At 43.6% G+C, this 23,359-nt stretch overlaps 1 protein-coding gene across 1 annotated transcript in view; it reads left to right on the top strand.

Moving 5' to 3' along the window:
- LOC147668236 (lipolysis-stimulated lipoprotein receptor-like) overlaps positions 1-23,359 on the top strand; it is a 119,151-nt gene that overhangs the window by 42,667 nt on the left and 53,125 nt on the right. Inside the window, exons 2-3 of the mRNA XM_086948678.1 lie at positions 372-713; positions 10,604-10,723. Of these exons, the coding sequence (XP_086804804.1) occupies positions 372-713; positions 10,604-10,723 (462 nt within the window). The remainder of the gene's footprint in view (positions 1-371; positions 714-10,603; positions 10,724-23,359) is intronic.

Below are 23,359 nucleotides of genomic sequence, written 5' to 3'. Positions count from 1 at the left end.
AGCCGCCGCTCCTCCCCCTCGCTCCTCATTTCACTGCTCCGCCGGTCCTCACCGCCGTTCGTCACTTCTCCTCCCCTTGATGTCACCACGCAGGTCCCGGCCGGCGCTACTTGCAAGGGACTACTTTTTTTTTTTTTATCGTCAATTTTTTAAATAACGTATATATTTTTTATTTATATAGCCTATGTCCATCTGCACACCCTGACGATTACAATGATGTATCGGGCGTGTGGATTGGCGCTGTGGTTCTCGAGTTTACCCGCCTTAAAGGTGCAAAGTTCTTCCTTTATTATAGTAGTATAGATAATGATTTGTTGTGATTTTGTGGTGCTTAACCCTTTATAATCTGTATTTTTTGGTGTTTCTTGTAGATCCTTCCACTGCAGTACAAGTTACAGTTCCGAATGCATTCAACGTGGTAATTTTATTCCAGCCAATCACTTTACAGTGCAATTATCAAACCTCTGCTACTCAGCCTCCTGTTGTCATCTGGAAATATAAATCTTACTGCAGGAGCCGGCTCACAGATGCTTTAAATCCAACCAGCCAAGACACTCAAATCAACAGTGTACTACAGGCAAACAGCCCAGGATATAATCCTTATGTGGAGTGCCAGGACAGCACAAGGACTGTCCGAGTGGTAGCTACTAAACAGGGCTCCGCTGTCACTCTGGGAGATTTCTACCAAGGCCGTAGAATCACCATTACAAACAGTATGTATGTTTTTCCTTAAAAGCTTTTTATTTTGCCATTGTAATTTAAGAGATTGAGAGAAACCTGTCTGTTGGACGATAGATGCAATGCTTGCATAGTACCCCTAATCTGTGTAATCAGATGTTCTATTAATGGGTCCCTCTAGACCAGCTGAATCTTTTTAGACTTGATATCGATGTTACATGGTGGGGGAAGTGCTATAGCGGCCTATCTCACTTATCAGAAGATCATTTTCTAATTTCTATTCATTTGTAATACACTACCAAGAAACCTGTTTACACTCCACATGTTCTCCAGTGTTAACATTGTAAATGCTGATCAACCTAGTAGAGCAGCTGTTGTTATCCTTTTGACTTTTGTGAGCCCCCACTGAATCATTACTGGAATTCCTGGATCCCCCCCTGAATCGTTATTGGAAGCCGTGGACCCTGGGCCTTAGCATTTCTATTATTTGAATCTCAAAACGATAAACCAAAACAAGTATATATCAAGAAAATTCTCGCGCACTAAAATATTTTATTTAGTACACAATCACTTGTAGAGAAAATGTCAACATTTTCAATTTTGCTTCTTTACTTTATTAATTTTAATACATTTTAATCATTTTGTAAAACAGTTGCTGACCCCCCTGAGTAGGTCTTGTGGGCCCCCAAGAATACCCTGACCACAGTTTAAGAACTGTTTTAACAACTAATAGTAATAGCAATTACTTGCATAAATGAGAAAACAAACATCAACATATGTATTAAGTTAGCATTAATTACCTTATTAATATTAAAAGTTACCTGTGTGTTGTAGGATAGATGCAAAGCTTGCATAGTAACCCCTATGTATGTTATCAGATGTGATATAATGGTATCCTGTGGACCAGCTCAATCTCTCCAGACTTGATATTCATGTTATATGATGGAGGGAACTCTGTGGCATGCCTGGCTTACTTAACCCGACTGCCATTTTCTAATTTCTGTTAATTTGTATAACTCTACCAATAAACTTCTTTATACTCGACATGTTCTCCAATGTTGACATTTTAAATTCTGCTCAACATAGTAGAGCAAGAACATGCATAAACTAGAAAACAAACTAGGATCGACATCTTTGGTTTAATTTAGCATTGATACCTTGCTACACTTAAGGCATTGAAATAATATGTTCATGTACAGTTACATTAGTTCCAATGTAAATACTTTACATTTTCAGAGATTATTATCACATGTTGCATCCTTCAATCTATGTGGTATTGTTTTGCCTTCCATATTTAGTATTTTGTTTTTGAGCTAATGTCGACGCTGACTAGTAAGAGTTTGTGTGCTTCTGACTAAAAGTTCAACAGTGCTGTTAAAAGTGGTTTAATTATATTTCTCCAGTATTAGGGGTGTCTTTCATAGATTCACATGCTTGAATATTCCCCGTCGTCGAAGTGGGAGTCCCACGGTAAATAAAATAGCAATAATGCTAAATAAATATAAATATATATAATATATATGTAAATATAATACAAGATAAAGAACAGGAAACCTAATAGAAACCTCAAACTATTCCTACATAGGAATGCATGGTAAAGAGAAAAACAACTTGCAACACATTAGTGTCATTATGTTAGTCCAAATTACAGCCATTCAGGCGTCAGCACCCTCTAGAACCTTCTCCTCAGCTCAAGCCCTGAGATTTTCTACTGCACGTCGTGTGAAGGGAGTCTCCCTGAGCTCTGCTCAGTTTTCACCTCTACTCATCTAGTTCCAGTGTTTTTTCACAACATGTCAAGTAAGAAGTCTTTATTTAGACCTTGCTCTTCTTGTGGGAAGCTGCGCCTTTTTGAAAAGGACCCCCACCAGAAGTGTATATACTGTTTATATCCTGATCATGAGGCTAGCAGCTGCAAGTTCTGTAGAACGTTTTCTACTAAGACTCTGAAGGACCGAGAAGGCGCCTTCTCCTTTGGCTTCAACGTTTAAAAGACAAGGATTCAGTCTTGTCAGACGCAGAAAGTTTTTATTCAGGACTTTCTTCAGCAGCATCCAAGCGTGGTAGTTTGCAGGATGTTCCATCTCCTTTCCTGAAAAAGATGAAGTTGGCCTTGCCTCTAGCTCCTGGGGTGTCTTCTGCCACTCCTACCACTTTTACGCCCACGAGACCTGGCTATCAGGCGTCTTCTGCTGCTTCTCGAGGTGTTTCCACGCCTCTCAAAGTTCCGTCGTCGACGGGAGCGTCGACGAGCGTTCCGACGACGAGAACGATATTTGCTGCATCCTCGACGACGACGCTGACTATTACCTCAGCTTTTTCCTTATCGACGACGAGGGTTGCCCTGCCTTGTAAGCCAGTTCCGTCGACGATACCCATTTCCTCGTCGACGAAGAAGAAAGAATCCTCGTCGACGAAAGTCTCCAAGAAATCTTTGTCGACGGCGATTCCGTCGACCAAGATCTCGTCTACGAATATTCCGTCGACCAAGGACTCGTCGACTAAGACATTGACGACAAAAGCCTCGTCGCCGAAGACTCAGTCTATGGAAGTTCCACTGGCGTCGACTACCGTTCCGTCGACGATTGCTTCGTCGACGGCCTCGTCTACAGCTGATAGACCATTGACAGTGGCCCCGAAGACGATGATTTCTCCAAAACTTTCTTCGTCGATGAGCAATTCTGTATCGTCGACGTTAACGTCGACGGTGGCACCACTTTCCTTTGCCTCGTTGCCGTTAGTGCCTTTGAAGACTTCAGACTCTTCTCAACGTCGCGATAAGGCTCCGTGTCACCAGCTCTCTGACCCAGAGCTGCAACCACCTTCTCCAATGTTTGCCACTACATCTGAGCCTGAAACTGACTCAGAACATGAAGGGGATACCTTTTGGAGCGGCACACAGTCCATCTGACTTAATAATTAAGTGTCAGGACTCGGATTCTGACGAAGGTGACGGTGATCAACAGTCTCAATCTGAGGAACAGCTGGTTCAAGTCCCTATGGCTACCATTCCTTTAACTCTGATCTCAAATCTCCAGCATATGCTAGATGATTACAACCGCCGTTTCCCAGCTACGCAACAGAGTACACCGGCACCATCTCCGGCTACCGTAGCACTGCCTCCACCTTCTCGGCCGCCTGTGTTACCACCTACAACTTCGGCTCAGGTTCAGACCTCTATTAGGATCCATACAACGGTTTATCCGCAGGATGCGGATGATGTGGAGGTCCCTGAGCGCGAGGACGGAGAGGTCCCAGACAATTCGGATGAAGCAGGCGACCAGGATATGGCGGAATGGGATAATTATCGGGCACAGACGCCCTCACCTCAGCCAGGGAACTCTGGAGATTCACCTCCTGTGGATATCGCCAGTTTCCATCTCTTAATGGATAAAGCGGCTCTGCGCTTCAAATTACTAAGATCACAACGTGAGGAGGACTGTTTCCTTTATGATTTTAAAGACAAACCTTATAAACAGACCTACACAATTCCTATCATCGATTTTGTTTGAAAGGAAGGAATTAAGCTCATGACTGCTCCAAACTCCTTACCTGCACAGATACCGCGCCTTGAGAAGAAGTACAAGGCCCCGATTGGCTCTCCGGCTTGCCTCCTTTCTCACCCCAAGCCGGACGCGGTAGTCCCCCAGGCCGCACAGCGTCGAGCCCGGAACCCAGCGGCTCCTATAACAGCCCCTCCGGATAGGGAGCGTCGACGTCTGGATGCTATTGGCCGCAAGTTCTCAACGATGGCTTCCACATCTGTCCGGGCAGCCAATGCCTTAGCCATCTTGGGACGTTATGACCGACAGATGTGGTCAGACATTTCAGATCTGATAGAACTAATACCTGATGCTTCCAAGGCTGACGCTCTACAGATCCTTCGAGATGGCCAGAGAACGTCAGAAGAAATGATCGACACTGCAGTTGATGTGGCTAACACAGGATTCCGTCTGCTTGCAAGTGCGGCTGCACTCCGACGACAAGGTTGGCTAAAGTCCACATCCTTCCGGCAGGAAGTCCAATCCAGAATACTGGACATGCCCTATGATGGGGAATCGTTATTCAGATCCCATATTGATGATGCCCTGGAGTCCATCAAAAAAGACACCGATACGGCAAAGTCTTTGGACACGTTGCAATTTCAGAAGCAGTCCTTTCGAGGTGCGCGCGGACGCGGCACTTCTTCCAATGTTCGAGGTGGGCAGCAATACCGTTCATACAATCAGAGCGGCCAACGTTACACGCCCAATCAGCAGTCTCGCCAGCAGTCCTCCAGGCCTTACAGAGGAAAGTCCTCTTACCGGGGATCCACCTCTAAGCGCCAATGACTTTTCTCACCATCAAAGTGTTGGAGGTCGAATCTCTGTTTTATTCTCAGTGGTCCTCGATCACCTCGGACCGCTGGGTTTTGGACATTGTATGAAGGGGTCATACCCTAGAGTTTGTAGAGCTTCCTCCGTGTACTCAACCTCATGGCCCGCCTTCTCCACACCTCGAGGAGCTTTTCCGTCAGGTTAGTCTTCTTGTGTCAAAAGGGGCAGTCGAAGTGGTTCCGAAACATCAAAGAGGAGAGGGGTGTTACTCTCGATTCTTCCTCATATTCAAGAAGACCGGAGATTGGCGACCCATTCTGGATCTGAGGGCTCTCAACCAGTTCTTAAAGTCCCAATCGTTCCGCATGCTGACGTTACAGGAAATCCTGCGTCTTCTATCCAGCAAGGATTTCATGACCACCATAGACCTTCAAGACGCCTACTTTCATGTCCATATTATCCAACATCGCCAGTACCTACGTTTCAAGGTGGGGCCAATGCATTTTCAATTCAAAGTACTGCCCTTCGGGCTGCGATCAGCTCCTCGTGTGTTCACGAAGGTACTGGCCCCTGTGGTGGCTCACCTGCGTCTACAAGGCGTTCAAATCTTTCCATATTTGGACGATTGCCTTCTAAAGTCTCAATCCCACCATCAGCTCATTCAGAACACTCGCCTTTGCCAGCAGGTGTTTCAGTCCCTGGGGTTGACCATCAACGTAGAAAAGTCACAGTTTGCACCTCTGCAGACCAGATCCTTCTTGGGAGCGATCCTAGACACGAAGCTCTGAAAAGCGTTCGTCCCCAACGAGCGACGTCACAAGCTCCTTCGTCTGGTCTCCCTCATTCAAAGAAAACAGTCAGTTTCCATTCGAAAGTTAAAATCATTGTTGGGAATGGCTTCATCTTGTATCGCACTGATCCCAAACTGCAGGTTGCGCGCCCGTCCCATTCAGGAAGAACTGCACTTACAGTGGCGTCAGGTCTCCGGGTCATTCAACGACCTTGTCGCAGTAACTGCTCGCATGAGAAAGAGCTTGCTTTGGAGGGCACAACCTACGAACCTGGAAATGGGAACGTCCTTTCTCGTTCATGCACCAGATCTCACGTTGACGACAGATGCCTCCCTGCAGGGGTGAGGCGCTCATCTCCAGGGCCTATCCATTAAGGGCAAGTGGACTCCGCCCCAGCGCAAGTGGCATATCAACAGGCTGGAGTTGATGCCGATCTTCCTAGTGCTCAAGTCATTCCTCCCTGTAGTTCACGGGGAATCCGTGCTAATCCAAACGGACAATACCACCAGTATGCACTACGTGAACAAACAGGGAGGAACCAAGTCTCCTCATCTGTCTCACTTGGCCCAGTCCATCTGGGATTGGGCTCTCTGCCACCAGATCACCTTGACAGCCGTCCACCTTCCGGGCGTGTCCAACATTTTGGCGGACTCTCTGAGCAGGTCCACTTCCTCAACGCACGAATGGGAACTACACCAGCCAACTCTAGATCTTGTCTTTCACCAGTGAGGTCACCCAGATCTAGACCTCTTAGCAACACCGGAGAATCGGAAATGCCCGTCTTATGCAAGTTGGCATCCCCACCCCGGGTCGTGCGGGAATGCCCTTTTGATAGACTGGTGCGATCTATTCGCTTACGCTTTTCCGCCGATTCCATTAATACCGCAGGTGCTGTGGAAGATGCGCAGACAACCTTGCCACATCCTGTTGATCGCACCTCTTTGGCCCAGACAGGCATGGTTTTCAGAACTGCCTCTGTTGTCCCTATGCGAGCCCATTCCTCTGCGCCCTCGTCCAGACCTACTATCAATGGACAGAGGCCTAGTGTGTCATCCGGACCCCTCCACGCTACAATTGTGGGCATGGAATCTGAGCACCTTGAATTCGCAGGTTTGAACTTATCTCAGGAATGCAGAGACATACTGGCTCAAGCTAGGGCTCCGTCTACCATCAAGACTTATAAACTCAAGTGGAAGAGATTCAGCCATTGGTGTGTTACAGCCAATGTCCATCCCATCTATTCCACTCCAGAGCAGCTTCTTCCATTCTTCTTAAGCCTTGCTCAGTCCGGACTCTCTCATTCTACCCTGAGAGTTTTCTTAGCTGCGATATCTCGTTTCCGACACGATGGCTCTTCTTCCCTCTGCTCATCCAGAATCATACGTCAATTCTTCAAAGGACTTTTCCGCAAGTTCCCACCTGTTCGGCCCCCTCCTCCATCTTTCACCTTAATGTTGTACTATCCCAACTTATGAAGTCACCATTTGAACCTATCCATAAAACTGATATCAAATTCCTCACCTGGAAGGTTGCACTTCTTTTGGCTTTGACCTCATCTCGTCGCGTGAGCGACCTGCACGCTTTCACTATCAAGCCTCCTTACCTTCAGTTCAGGCCTAACAGAGTGGCGCTCCACACCAACCCCTCTTTCCTACCTAAAGTACCGAAAGACTCATTTGAATGAGCCTGTGTTCCTGAGAACTTTCTTTCCGGACCCTAAGTCTCCGGCGGAGCAGCGCTTACACTCTTTAGACATCAAACGATGCCTTAAATTTTATATTGCTAGAACTGCCTCCTTCCGCAAGTCCGGCCAGCTGTTCATTGCCTACGGACGGCTGCGCAAGGGACATCCAAGCCAACAATTGCTCGGTGGCTTTCCTCAGCCATTGCTTTCTGCCACCAACAAGCTGGTAAACCATTACAGTCTTCAGTGAGGGCTCATTCTACGAGGGCGATGTCTTCATCCACTGCCTTGTTTGCTGGTGTGCCTCTTCATCAGATTTGCCGTGCAGCGACATGGTCCAGCAGGCACACTTTCACCAAGCATTACTGTTTGGATGCCATCAATGAAGCGGATACCGCAGTGGGACAGGCAGTGCTTCGCCATCTTTTTCAATAAGGTGAGCCTCTGTTCCCTCCTCCTTGATGTTTTACTGTGATTGCTATGATGTGTAACATGACTGTATTATTTCTGGTACTGTCTTGTTTCCCTCCATATATTTACCTAGCAATCTCAGTTCTCGGAGGTTACTGCTTTCTATTCTATTCAAGCATGTGAATCTATGAAAGACACCCCTAATACTGGAGAAGAACAATTGTTACTTACCTGTAACAGGTGGTTCTCCAGTATTGGTGTCTTTAATAGATTCACATGCGACCCACCCTCCTCCCCTCAGAGGCTCTCTGTTCTCCTCATACGCTCTTGGTTACTTGTGCTACGAAAATCTGAGGGCTTGAGCTTCTGAGGAGAAGGTTCTAGAGGGTGCTGACGCCTGATTGGCTGTAATTTGGACTAACATAATGACACTGTTACAAGTTCTTTTTCTCTTTACCATGCATTCCTATGTAGGAATAGTTTTTTGAGGTTTCTATTATGTTTCCTGTTCTTTATCTTGTATTATATTTACATATATATTATATATATTTATATTTATTTAGCATTATTGCTATTTTATTTACTGTGGGACTCCCACTTCGACGACTGGGAATATTCAAGCATGTGAATCTATGAAAGACACCAATACTGGAGAACCACCTGTTACAGGTAAGTAACAATTGTTCTTAAGACTGCATGCTGCCAAATGTGTACTCTGTGTTTCACTAAGCATATCTGTGCTCCTCTCATTTACTCACAAGTGCAGCGGCAATCTTTGACACAAAAGTGTGCCTGTGGTGAATTGTGTTTCAAAATATGCTATTAGATATTTTTGCCAAATTTGCACTGATAATCTGCTGATTGTTATTGGTGGTGGGCAAGTGGTTAGCTCTAAGCAACTTCATCAGTTCCAACATGGTTGCAGTATGAATCTATTGTCCAGCCGCATGCAGACCCTTATTCTTTCTTCTAGCTGTTTGATACTATGGTTACAAATTGTGCATTTGGTGTTTTTTTTTAACCGCATTATATAAAATTAAGTACAGTAGAGTAAGTAAACCCTTTCTTTTTGGCTCTTATCAAGTGTCTTGTGTGACTTTAAATAGAAGCCCACTGTAGCACTTGAATGTACGCTTTCTGCGGTGAGACTTACTATGAAGCAGCTGTGAGGCTTACAGGCTTTGTACACGTTACTCAATTGATGCCTCAATCTCCAGAGGATGTGTCAAATTCGAGACTAACTTTGTCAGCAGACATCACCGGAACAGGTTTTATGTAAAGTGGAATCTAAATGGGTTTGGTATTTTGTAAAAGGTTTTCATCAGCTCATAGTTTTCTTGGTGAAAAGTGCCCTTAAAAAGGTGTCAAAATAAATTTGCTGGCAAATAAAGACTTTCTGTCCACATAAAGAAGCACACTAGCATTCAGTTGTTTGTGCGATTTGGTGATAAATACCTCAGAAAAGGAGGCCGTTTTTTCATGATCAATATGATTCTGAACATGAAAAATGGAGTCCCAGTTTGAGATTCCTTGAATAAATCAAGAAATAGTAATAGCCTGGCTTAGAAATTGTGTCTTAAGTCTCTTGTGAGTTTGGGCACTAAACACGCCATACGTGCATTTTGTCATTCATTCTTGCATTCATTCTCTTTCCCATTCACACTAAAATACACATACAAACTTAAAAAGCATATGTAAACTAAGTTTAACCCCTTCGATGCTGATGACGAGCTCAGCTCGTCATCAGCCACGGGTGACGTGTGCGGATGACGAGCTGAGCTGTCATGTATCGCGGTAAATCGAAAACAGCCGCACAGCGCAAAAATCACCGCACCAGCGATGCGGTTAAAGAATGCATTTTGAGAAAAAAAGGCAGCAACCTAAATATGACAGGCATGTGCTTACAAAGAAAACATTAGTAAAAATTGAACATATAAGGGGGCATTCCTCTTGGTGTGGTGTTGTACATAACCTATCAATTGCTAGTTCCAGCATGTTAGTCTGACACGTTTCGAAGCAATGTGTGCACCATCTTTCAATGGTTAAACCAAGCAGTATGCAGTTTAATTAATGCTGCTTGTTTGATATCTTTATGGTCCATGTTTTTTTTCATCGAAGATGTTTTTGGTTTACCAACATCTGTTTTTCAACAGGCGGAACGGCTTGGTAGCAATTGATGAACTGACCAACACAATATTATTTTTGTATTCTGTTCTTTTTAATTATATATAACCTTGAATTAAAAGATAAAAAAAATTAAAGAAATATTGTTTTGCCCACATCTTAGGTGGGATATGTATGCTTTTTTCCTTTTCCTTTGATGTTTTGGACAATTTCTGTGCCAAAGAACTCAACTTTTTTGCTGTGGAGTCTTAAGTGTTGTCAAGCTTGTTAGACTAGTAGGGAACATTAACGAGTGAAAAGTAGGATAGCGTCAAGCAATCCACGCAATTCAGAAGATGTATTAAAGAAGATTTGGCAATCTTGCTTGGTGCATTTATAAGAGATGACTTGGAAGAAAGTAGCGTAAGGCGAGCAGCCGATTAAAAATGCCCTATTGAATGCACAGAAAATGAACTACCAAAGCGTACTCTTGTTGTGAACAGTGGTAGTGTTAAGGATGCTGAGAGTACTTTTAGCTGTTTTGTAACCGTAACCCACTTTCTCCCACCTCCAGACGTGCTCATCTCCCCTTCATTATCTGGCTTTTCAATCCTTTCCAGATGCTGACCTCAGTATTGACCAGACTGCATGGGGCGACAGTGGAGTTTATTACTGCTCTGTGGTTTCAGCTCAGGATCTTTCGGGAAATAATGAAGGTTATGCTGAACTGATTGTACTAGGTAAGATGTACATGTCATTTTTATACGGTGAGTGGATAAAAAGCTTGCAAAAATCTTATCTTTTGTCCTATTTGTGATAGAGTTGCACTCTGCACAGTGGTTGATACATTTGTGGCGTAACAGAATTTGGGCCCCTCTTTCACATGGTGTAATTTGGCCTCCTGGCTAACTGTTTGTTGCAGATGTTCATAAATCTAGATGTTAACTTGGGCATCATGCTTGATCTAGACCTTTTCGAGAGATCAGTGCGGACAATTTAACCTAATCGCCATGCTGCTTAAATATTAAGCACTGTAACTTGTCACAGGTAAAGGAAACTTAAAGAGTAAGGTTGCCATGGTCTAATAGTGGAATTGCAGAACTGCTACTTTGACCAACCCCAGTGCATGACTTCTTGCTTCGTCTTGCTCACTCCAGTGCCTAGACCTTGCTGATGGCTCTACATTGTTCCTCATCTTTTCCTTTGCAGAAGAGGAGACCGGCATAGTAGCCAGCATCTGCAAGTGCGCTAGTACCATCTATAGTCCACCTAAGGCATCCACTGAGTAGTCTATAGGGGCTAAGTACATGAGAGATGTGTGTGGTTATGGTTGGCCCTCAGTGATGTTTAATTTGATCATTTGTTTCCCTGTCTTTTTGGTTTATCTAGTTTTCAGTTATGGGCCGGTACCGAGTTTGTGATTTTGTAGACCTGGCTGTCTGTATAACCAGTGTTTTCCTTTTGATTGCTTCCCATGACAGGACTGTAGAGCATTTGTCATGGGTACCTTTATAAAGTGCATGGCTGTCCGCTTGTCCTTTTTTGCTCTTTGGTGGACTCTAGTGAACGTCAACCAGTGCGGTCTATAGTTGATTGCATCCTTGTGGATTACATCAGTCTCGCTCCTGAGTAGACTCTACAGAGTATTGACCATAGCTGCTTGTTCCTTGTGCATGCACAGTGGTTGCTCCTCCATGTACTCAACAAAACATTTAGCTGCCTGTAACTATTGTAAGTGTAACTCCTTTGCACCTCATTTGACTCCATAGAACAGATTTCCAGTGAATTCACATAGGTTGGTCCACAGTGGACCTCTGTCGTTCCTAGGTATATTCTGTAGGGCATTTGCTGTGGATGTCTAAATTATGCATGCCTGTCTGTGATTCCTTTGCTTCTCTCTGGTGGACTCCACAACGCATAAGTCCTGGATACATGTAATCAATGTATTTCTGTGGGTTGTTAGTTTGCCACTTGAAAAAGTAGAACGTTACCTCACTAGAAAACCATATGTGCATCTTTTTTCTCATTCATTCTTTCCACTCCACAACATATGTGCAGCTACACAATTGAAGGAATGCAAGAATTCTCATCACACATAACAAAAAACACCTATGTAGTCCATAGTCAATACCCACACCCTTCCAGTCGAGAAATAAGACCATAAGTTAATGTTAAGCTCCTGTTTCTTGATCTTCTTAGTGCAACTAAATATGTAAGTGCAAGTACCAATGTCAGTACAAGTGCACCACTTTTGCTTAATTATGTACGATTCCACACTTCCCACTCAGGCCTCACTGCAAATCAGTACTCTACCAGTTAAGCCCTCCTCTATGCTTAAACATGCAACCCATATGCTAATACTCTTCTTTGGGGACTGAAGCTTTTTATAAATGCAACTACAATAAAACAGAGCAAGATATAATACAATGGGTTCCAGTGTCCAGTTGTAAAATAGACTATTTATCTTTCTCACGAAAAGTGTACTTCACAAGCAGTTCTGAAATTGCTAGCTGCCCTTCTCAGGCATTAAATCTTTCATAATGTATGAATCAAGCAGTCAAGAAGATCTTTATTTCGGCAGTGTGCCATAAAAGAAGCAAATATATCAAAACAGTGCAAAATAGATGACAATCAAAGTTCATAATGTAAATAACAATTGCTGCAACATTTTTCCACCCAAACAATTGGTCGGATTTCATAAGTATTAACCAAAATTAAAATTGTTATAACAATAAATAGATTTCATATACCACTTTAAGAACATGTAAAAAAACAATATGCCACGGGCTGAAAATGCAGGCTTAGGTTCATGCAATTAATAGCCTGTGTTTAAGCCACATAGCAGCCAAATATTTTGAGACTGCAAATACAATCGGACCGTTTTAGTTTTTAGTATTCGGAATGCCTGCATGCATTGTCGAAAGCCTACGTTTTTACATAAGGGAACAAGCCAATAGTTCCTAGCCTTATAGTATCCTGAACAAAAAAACAGTACGTGTAGTTCAGTTTCGGTTTCATATTTACATGCTAGGCAATTTTTCAGGGCAGAGGGTGACCACCTGCTGGTGAGCGCTCGCAGTGGTAATACACCATGCCTCCACTGTACATATAGTTTTTTTGCTGGAAGAGGGTAGATGTCATCAAAAAATTGCTCAAATAGATAAATATCTTTGACCAAGAAGAGGCTGTTGTAGAGGCAATTTGTGGATTGCATTTTACATCATTAAGTCTGTCGGCACGGAATATGTTTGAGCTCGGTGCGCAAGAGTTTTGTACAGCCCCTGTCTGGATCAGACCATAGGTCGGAGATTTCTAACCTTATAAATTCTTTCCTTATGTATGCAAGCCAGGGAAAATTCCCCGAGCCTGTATGGGTCATGATCTCCTTAAGTTATTCTCTATATTGCGAGAACTCTGGGGTAAACCAGAGCCTGCGCCAAAATCTCAGGGGTTTTAGTGCTAGCTCTTCATTAATCGGTCTAATGCCCAGATCAAGCCTTAAAGGAACAAGTGGGGTACTAGACGGTAATGCTACTAACCCTCATAGGAATTTATTTTCAGTCGCAGTGATTTCTGGACTAACTGAGTAACCCCAGAGTTCACCCCCATACATAATGGCACCCCTAGCTTGTGCCTTGTAGACCTCCATAGGGAGTCCCAGAGGTTTAATTGTGGATTTGTTGGATAGTTTAAGAATGCCGCCCGAAAGTTGGGCCAGTTTTAACTGTGACTTAATCTGCTGGGGGCCCCATGTAAGATTTTCATTAATTGTGAACCCGAGATAGTCAAACGTGGTTACCCTTTCCAAAAGTGTGGCCCCTAGACTAGGGTTTGGCCGAGTAGTTCTGAGAGATTTGAAGATCATAAATTTAGTTTTTAAAGAATTGATCTCCAAACCTCGAATAGTATAGAATTCCTGAAAACCATCCAATATTCTCTGTACCCCCATGGGGGTTTTAGACAGCAAAAGGGTATCATTGGCAAACGTAATTGCTGGGACCCTATTGCTTGCCTACTTTGGGGCATCATTATGAGAAACTCCATTAAGGTGCTTGATGACATAGAGGCAGAACAGGGTTGGTGCGAGCACACAACCCTGCCTTACCCCCCTGTCAACAGGGAATCTGGATGAGTGTGCCGTTTTCCACATCTTACTTTGCCAAAATTGGCCTTATGAAGCCTCATTAAAATAGACAAAAGGTCCATGGGAATACCCAGATGGTGAAGGACTGCCCAGAGTTTACCCCTGGTAACAAGGTAAAAGGCGGAGCGGAGGTCGACAAATACCATATAGAGGCTGCCACCCTCTGCTCTCACTGTTTTCCAAGAAAGAAGTTGTAGACGAAAGATTTGGTCCACAGCGGAGGTATTCTTCCTAAACCCGCCTGGTAGGGGCTAAGGATTGCAGACTCCTCTATCCAGTTCTGCAACAGGTCCAGAATCAGTCTAGCAAAAATCTTCTGAAGGACATTAATGAGGCTGATTATCTGTAGTTGGATGGGAGCAGAGGAGAGCCCTTTTTAAATATGGGCACGATCTCTGCGCCGAGCCAAGTACGAGGGACCGTCATGCTTCTCAACCGCAAGCGGTTTTGAAGGTGCAGGGGGAGGAGCGCGTTTTTGGTAAGTGCGGGGACTCCTGGGCAATGGAGTCCCGCTGTCTCCCTCACTCCCGTCCGGTCTCTGGTATCCCAAACAGCCGCTGCGAGCGGCTCCCGCGGAGCGGGGCCGTGAGTGGTTTTGAAGGTGCAGGGGGAGGAGCGCGTTGGTGGTAAGTGCGGGGACTCCTGGGCAATGGAGTCCCGCTGTCTCCCTCACTCCCGTCCGGTCTCTGGTATCCCAAACAGCCGCTGCGAGCGAATCCAACTTATTTCTTAAATTGCTAGCCGGCCTATTTTTGACTCCTGCCTACGAGTCCCTCTGGGTGACGTCACAGCCAGGAATTGTACAGTGAGGACATTTCTTAGAGGCGATTCGAAGTAGAGATTGGAACTCCGATCAGCACCGAGCTCTTATTTTAGTATAAAAGATCAGGTCACTGATAATAGCAACTTTTTTTTTTTTTTACAGAAATAGGGGTCAGAGATATGGGTTTCTGGATAAGTTTGCGTAGTCTGGTTCAGGGTTTTAGTCGAATATTTGGAGAGATTTGTCGGGTAGTTAATTACGTGGCTATTCGTACCAAGCTTCTCTGGTCTCGTGTCCAGTTTGCACTGGGCAACAGAGGTCATGGTGGAGAGTGAAGAGATCGCGAGTAATAGTATAGATGTATAGGCGTACGAGATTGGTGGGTGTAGACCTTATTGAGGGGGGTCTTGCAAGACATGGCGGGTTAAGTAGGGTGCTGTCACGTTTCAAGTTAGTGATATTCATATGGTCTCCTTCTGAGTGAGAGACATATTTTTCTAGACAATCAGGGCCATACCAGTGATCCTACAGATCTTGTACCAATCGGGTAGGGGTGAGTCCTTAAAAGGTAGAGCTCGTGAGAGCAAGGATAGGTGATGATTTGAGTGTAGGGGAAGGGTAGTAAGATTACCATGAGTGGCAGGTGACAGCGTGGGGCAGGCAGATCCTCGGTACTAGCCAGAGAGGGCCAGAGGCTGTACATAGTAATTAGGGAGCGGACAATTTAAGTGGTGTGATTTTCATAGAGTGGAGGGGTCAAGCACACACCCAGGTTGTCATCCATTTCGAGTAGCAGGGTGTTTGAACTGGAGTGCGTGAGGTGGAAGAGGGAAGGCCGCGAGTAAAAGAGGTCCAGCGCAGCCTTCAGTGATAGTGCGCAGTGCACTTTTTATGTGGAGGTGGGATGTGTATGTGTGTGTGTGTATATATATATATATATATATATATATAAAGAATTAGTTAGGATTTTTTTTCAATGCAAAATCTCAAAATTCTATTGTGAACAACTTTGGCGACGGTTGACGAATCTGCCTGAAAATTGCCTCAAATTTGCCTTGCGGAGCTCCGGCCCTTCCCTGAAAGTTTCGGGGGGATTCGTCAAGCGGGGGCCGAGATAAAAGGGGGGGGTCCCAAAACGTGTTTTCCCCATGTTAATTTCCATAGGACGGTCGACCTCACTTTTAGCCCGAACGGCTGAATGGATTTCCACCAAACTTGGCAAAATTGTAGGGACTAGTAGCCCGATGTGCCTTTGCTATGTCTCAAGATATGTGCTCCAGTGGTTTTTACGAAATTTAACTTTGAAAAAATATATATTGGGCTATATATATATGTTGGAGCCCAACTGTAGCCCAATGTAGCCCAATGATGGCCAACAGAGACAAAAAAAACAAATGTAGCCCAAATATCAGCCAGATGTAGCCCAACTATAGCCCAATGACAGAATGTCCCAGAGTGTTCTAAAGAACACCTAGAACGCTAATAATTTTACTTCTGACAAAAGTATGGCACACCTGAAGTCATCTTGATTGGAATAAAGTGGTAACACTTAATACATTTAATTTGAAAAGGAACAAAATGAGGGGTTTCATTTTGCCATAGAAATTATATATATATATATATATATATATATATATATATATATATATATATATATATATATTCACTGAAAAAAAACCATAGGTTTCACACCAGTTATAGTTGGATGGAAATTTTACTCGCATAAAACCATTGAAATTCCCACGTTATAGTTAGTTGGACTCACTATAACTTGCGCGTGCAATGCACTGCTGATGTCACATATTACATCACTCATGACATGGTCAGTGACCTCACTCATGACATCACTGATGACATCACTGATGACATCTCAAATGACATCATGACATCATCCAGTGAATGTGTATCTTTCTGAAAAATAAATATTTTTTATATATGTATATCTAAAGGTTGATGGAAGAATAAATGAGTAAATGTCTAAATGGATGTTTTTTTGTGTAAAATTGATTGGTTAACTGACTTATTAAATGTATCTTAGTTTATACATATATTAGCGAGTAATGTTTAAATATTTAAATATCTGTGTCTCACTTTGTGTATAAGTGGCTGCATGGGTTGGTGAGTAGCTGCATGAGTGTGTATATGGGTTATTGTTTTTGAGTATCCGTATCAGTGTCTGTATGGTTCGGTGGGGGATATTACTTAGTGCACAGATGCATGAATGAGTGACTCACTATTTGTATGTATTTTGAAGACAGCATGTGTGCAAGACTATGGGTGGATGATTGTGTGTATGGGTGGGTTAGTGAGTATGTGTTTTTATAAATGATTGTTTAAGAGAGTAAATATCTTTCCGTTTCTGTAGAAGTATGTGTAGTGGTGTGTATATAGCAGTATAATCAAGTAAATGGTTTTTTGATAGTTTATTTGCATGTGTGAATTTGTGTGTGAGTAACTATATGGATGAGTATTAGTGGTAACAGGATATATAGGTGTATGAGTACATATGATGAGTAAGTACATGCATGAGTGACTATATAGAACTGTTGGTGAATGAGTGGAAGTGTATGTAGATGTTGGAATTACCTAATAAGTTGTTGTAATTGGTATTGGTTTCTCCTTTTTTAAGAAAATGTTAGTTTCTATTTTTGAATGTGTATCAAAGGTTATTTTATGCTGCTAGGAGGTCTGCCACTTTGTCACAAGGAAGTTGTCATCAGTGATGTCATTTGAGATGTCTTCAGTGATGTCACTGACCATGTCATGAGTGATGTAATATGTGACGTCATCAGCAGTGCATTGCACGCGCAAGTTAGTGAGTCCAACTAACTATAACGTGGGAATTTCAATGGTTTTATGCGAATAAAATTTCCACCTAACTATAACTGGTGCGAAACCTATGGTTTTTTCAGTGAATATATATATATATATATATATATATATATATAATATATATATATATATAATGTGTATATATATATATGTGTGTATATATGTATATGTGTGTGTGTGTGTATATATGTGTATATATGTGTGTATATATGTGTGTATATATATGTATGTATATATATGTGTATATATATATATATATATATATGTGTGTGTGTGTATGTATGTGTGTGTACGTGTGTATATGTACGTGTGTGTATGTGTGTGTATGTGTATGTATGTGTGTGTGTATATATATATTATGTATGTACACTCACACTGATTAGCTGCTGCCATTTTTTTAATCAGGTTAGGGATACCCTGAGTCCTGGCTTGTTGGGGGATGGGGATTCCGATATTTTCCCTTTTAAAAAATAACATTAGGGGCAGGGTAGGGATAACCTGAGTCCTGCTGGTTGGGGATACTAGTATTTACTTTTGAAGGAACCGCTGATGGGACCATTGATCCGCCCTTTTCAATTTTAATGCTCCTTAGGTGGTTTGCATTGTTTTAGGTTAGGCAGACATGCAGCGCACACCTTAACCCTTTGAGGCCCTGGGGAACTCTATACCTCGGGCTCCCGTCATATTGTTAGAGAGGAGGCAAGTGTGCCCCCCCCCCCCCCTTCCCGGGCCATAACAAGGCCACCTGTGGCCCCGTCCCCCAGAGCTGCAGCAAATATAAAAATGTTGTGCATACCTCAATACCACCCGGGACACTCAAAGCAATTGGAGGCCTCTGGGGAATGCGAGGGGAGCCCCAGGGTCCCCTTTATCTCCCCTACCTGCACCCATCCCAGGTGTGGCCGGAGCAGGCTTTATCGGTTTACTTTCTGCTCTCGCCAGGCACCAATGCAGGAAGGTAGTTGAAACTTTCCCTGCCTGCGTCTTCTCGTCTTGGAACGGCAGTGTTCCAGGGTGATCAACCCCCTGGAAACTGCTGTCATTAGATACAGTGGGATGAGGTCCTTGGGTCTCATCCAAACATCAGGGAGGGAGTCGACATGCTCCCTTCTCCATTAAGAAGATATCTGCCCCAGAGGTGCGGTCTCCGGGGCCTAATAAAGGCTCGGGAAGGGGGAGATACACGCCCCCCCCCTATTAAAAATGTGAATGGCCCTGGGGGATGTAGTCCTTAAGGTTTGAAAAGGCTCTGGGGTGGAGGGGTCCTCACCCCCCTTCCCAAGTAAAAAGAAGGCCCAGCTGACAAGTGACTACTGGATCTAGACTAGACTGCTGTTAGCCTCTGCCTGACAGCCTGTGAGTCTCTAAGTACCTCCCCTGAGGTCCGGGGGGGTGTTCAGAATTGTACTGCTGTGACAGATTGAGACTAAAATCATAACGTAAAATTTTTGACCTGGACTAACCTGGTTAATATATCCAACCTGTGCTCCATTGTAGTCTGCTTCAAATTACGCCTAGGTCCGGTTCTACCACGACCTTTGACGGTCATTGGCGCTTTGTGTTTCTTGGTGCTATTTCATATCTCTGGTACCCCTCATTTGATCATGGTTATTTAGGTTATTAAGTTTTACTCTAGTTTTCTAATTTGTTTTGGGATTGTTATTATTTAGCATTTCGACTTAATTACAGCATAATTATTTTATAATGCAGATTGCCTCCAAGTCAAGCCTGTCTGCTCTGTGTCCTAGCTACCAAGTAGTTGAGCTCAGGCTCATTCAGTGACTTTGAGGGTTCACCCTGACAAGAACTGTGGTTATTATCTGAGGTGGGTTTCCCCCCCTCGACTAATATCCCAATTCCTCACATCCAACAAGCTTTCAGTAGGGGAAGGTCCTTAAAATTGACAGAACTCTCAACCCAGCACAGCTCAGTATAGACAAGTCATTCTTTTGAAAGTTTGGTACATAAGGTATCAGTAGTTTTGACCTTACTTGTAGGCTGCAATGTGGCCATCTAGTTTTCTACGAAGGCCTGCATAAATGCCAAGAAAATATGCAATGTTAGCAACAAACTTTTATTGCTGGGCTTAAAGTGTTTGGGAGAATTATACAGAGGTTCCACTGGTAAAGCAACCAGCGAGAGATTCCGTGAAGAGCGTCAACTGCACTTATAATGTGCAAGAACCCACTTAATTTTGGGGCCACAATCTGGATTGGTTGGTGAATTCCGATCCTCTGAAAGTCTTATTTTAGCTTTCAACTCTGTTATGGTCCGTTCAACATTTTATCAGTTGTGCTTTTCCCATTCGGGATAAACCTTTCTAGAGTGCCCTGAAAATAGTTGCAAAGATTAAGGCTTGGTTAAAAATGGTATCCATTGCGCTTTTGCAATCGGGTAGCTTCTACTGTCAAGAAATTAGGAGTGACACTTTTCACCAAAAAGGTGACAAGGTGTTTGCTAGATCCTCTTGTTTTTGAGCAGTTCCCAAACTTCCAATTATTTGATAAAACATGGAGTCAGTTGTGGGCAAGCAATTGGAGAGTAATGTTTAGACTCCTTAAATCATAGATCTTCAATTTAATTTTTATCCTGTGCATAGGAACTGAATCCTCCTTGGCTGTTTAGGGTTGGCTCCTGTGATCTAGGGACAATGACTAACCAGCCTTGTTGATTCTGCTCTATTTGTTTTCTCCTTACATGCAGTACTGTTGACCATTCTATGCTGTTGAAATGTTCAGAGGGAGTATTGGGTATCAAGTGGCGAACAGTAAACCGATACTTAAAACTGGCCTGCATTTTTCTGCCCCAGCACCTGCAAACTGCTGTTCTGCAAGGCTTAGTCCTTTAACTTTTACTGCCTAATATCTATATCCAACCACTAGCTGAGTTACTCTGAAATATGTGCTTCTGACGCCCACATTGCCACAGATGAGGTACTATCCAAGACACCACCTTCTAGCCTTGAATGTGGCAGCAACAGAAGTCATGGTGTTGTGGAAAATTGTGTCTCATTGGGCCATGCTCCAATCCATCTCTTTGTGAAAAATGTCAGTCTGCTTAGCTATTGATGATCTTTCAATTAACTGACTGATAATGGAAGTCCTCTCACAACCCGCATCAGCCTCGTACAGCTTCCGCCAGTGCTATCGCACAAAATACCCATTCTGCTGTTTATTACCTTTGTGAGACCATGCTCTATGGTGTGTGGCTTGAGACTGAGTTTAATCAATTCTTCAGAAGAATATCCGTTGTAGTTTCTACTCCAAAGGGGACAACCCCACTAAGTAAATAGCTACAGAGTTGTGTGCAATCTTGAGAGAAAGCCTGCCAACTTTTTCTCTTTCCTATGCGCCAGCACTTGCAAGTGTGCTTTCTTTTCACTTTTAGTTTACATTTCCTTTCCTGCTCACACAAGAAGCAAGACCTCTGTGTGGCTCTCTTGGCACTTTTCCTTGTGCTTCAACAACTAGACCTTTCAACTTATTTGCCCTCCATAAACAAGTGGTACCTCAAAGACTCTAAAGTGAGGCATTCCCTGCTGGTTTCAAATCTCTGGCCATGGGTATTATCTTCAGTTACACTGTATAAAACTTATGCCTCAAGTTTCTTCTTCACTCATTCCATTCAAAACTTTCTCATTCTCTTAACTGACTTAATTTATTAAATTGACCAACTCTTTGATTCCACTTCAAGTAATCAGGCTAACTTCTCACTAACCAAAGAACCAGAGAGCACAACTGGACACTGTACAGATGAACACACTGAAACGGGTGTAAATATAGTTGCTGCACACATCAAGATCTAGTTTATGGTCCTATGTGTGTAAAGGTGGTACTGGAAGTGTGAGTTTTGCTGGCCATTTCTTGGAGGCGTTGTGAGATTAAGTTTACGCAGTATGCCATATTTTGGCTTGCCCTGCCTTGAGAATTGCAAGGGTGATACCCATCACACAGAGCAGATCACTACAAACACATATCTCTGCCTGTGGGCAAAGAAAAGATCAACCTAATGTACAGTACTTAAACTAATTTTTAATAACAAACATTAAAATAGCCATGCAAATAAATGAAAAATACCAAACCACCCTTCTAGGTTAAGCAAGGTTGCTGTTTAGATGTTTCCAGAGGACCTGTCAGTTTGGAATTGCATATTTGTCATCGTAACCTGCTGCTTTCACAGTCTTTTGCTCTTCACCTTATGACACTGCTGAACTGTCATTGGTGTCTGTGGAGGGAGCAGCATTTAAGCCATGTCTTTCCCTGCTCACTCTACAAAAGCGGAGCCAGGGAGCACTTAATTAGTTCCACCGCGAGAGCAGGTCATTCCCGCCGGGTGAAACCACAACATACACATATACTCGATCAAGGGTGCTGGCTGGGGGACACCAGGGGTTTTGGACATACCCGGCAGTCCATAACAAGTTGCTGGGGCACCCACCCAAATAAGAAATATAGATTTGTTTTCACTAAAAAAAAAACAAAGGTTACAGGGACGTTATAGTTAGGCTCCGATTTTACTCATACAAAACTAGTGAGTCAGCAGTTCTGGGTATCTGATCTAACTATAACTTACACCCCTGCAATGCACTGCTTATGACCTCACATATTACATCCCTCATGACATGGTCAGTGACATCACACATGACATCATCCAGTGATCGTTTTTCTAAAAGTTCTTGTGTTAAACATATATACCGAGATACCCCAAAAGTTAAATTAGTATACTTTGTGTTCCACTAATGAGTGATTCCTTTTTTAACTTAGTTTATGAGTCGCTGTGTGTATTTGTGTGTGAGTGGATGTCTGAGTGACTGTACAGGTGTGTGAGTGGGTGTGTCAGTATGATTGAGTGGGTGTCTGAATGGCTGTGTGAGTGAGTGTGTAAGTGGCTGTAAGAGGCGAGCAAGTGGCTGTATGAGCAAGTGAGTGGCTGTTAGATTTAGTGAGTTGGTGTGTGACTGGATGTATGCGAGTTTGGGATTGGCTGTATGGGTGAGTGACTTTGTGAGCAGTTGTATGGATGTGAGTGGCTCTGTTGAGCGGTTGTAAGGGTGAGTGAGAGTGCCTTATTAGGTGCAGAAGTGTCTGAGTGTGTGTCTCAATGGGTGTGAGTAGGTGGGTGTGTCTGAGTGGGTTTGCGAGTGCCTCCATGAGTGTGTGTCAGTCTGTGAATGAGTGCATGAGTGTCAGAGAGGGTCTGTGACTGGGTGTGTGTGTGAGTAAGTGGGTCTGTGACTGTACATGAGTGTCTTAGTGGGTCTTGGTGTGTGCATGATTCTCTGAGTGGGTCTGTGAGTGAGTGCATAAGTTCTCAGTGGGCTTGTGCTTTAGTCTCTTGAGTGGGTCTGTGACTGGGTGTGTGTGTGAGTAAGTGGGTCTGTGACTGTACATGAGTGTCTTAGTGGGTCTTGGTGTGTGCATGATTCTCTGAGTGGGTCTGTGAGTGAGTGCATAAGTTCTCAGTGGGCTTGTGCTTTAGTCTCTTGAGTGGGTCTGTGACTGGGTGTGTGAGTGTCTGAGTGCTCTCTTTTTTTCCCTCTTATGCTCCGTTTTGCCTTTTTTGCTTGTTTTCTGCCCTCACCCGCCCTCTCGGACCCACGGGCGCCTGCTCGGACCCATGGGCGCCTGCTCGGACCCG

The sequence above is a fragment of the Lissotriton vulgaris genome, unplaced genomic scaffold (assembly GCF_964263255.1).
Source record: "Lissotriton vulgaris unplaced genomic scaffold, aLisVul1.2 SCAFFOLD_361, whole genome shotgun sequence".
Classification (NCBI taxonomy): domain Eukaryota; kingdom Metazoa; phylum Chordata; class Amphibia; order Caudata; family Salamandridae; genus Lissotriton; species Lissotriton vulgaris.
This window is presented reverse-complemented; position numbering and strand designations above follow the sequence as displayed.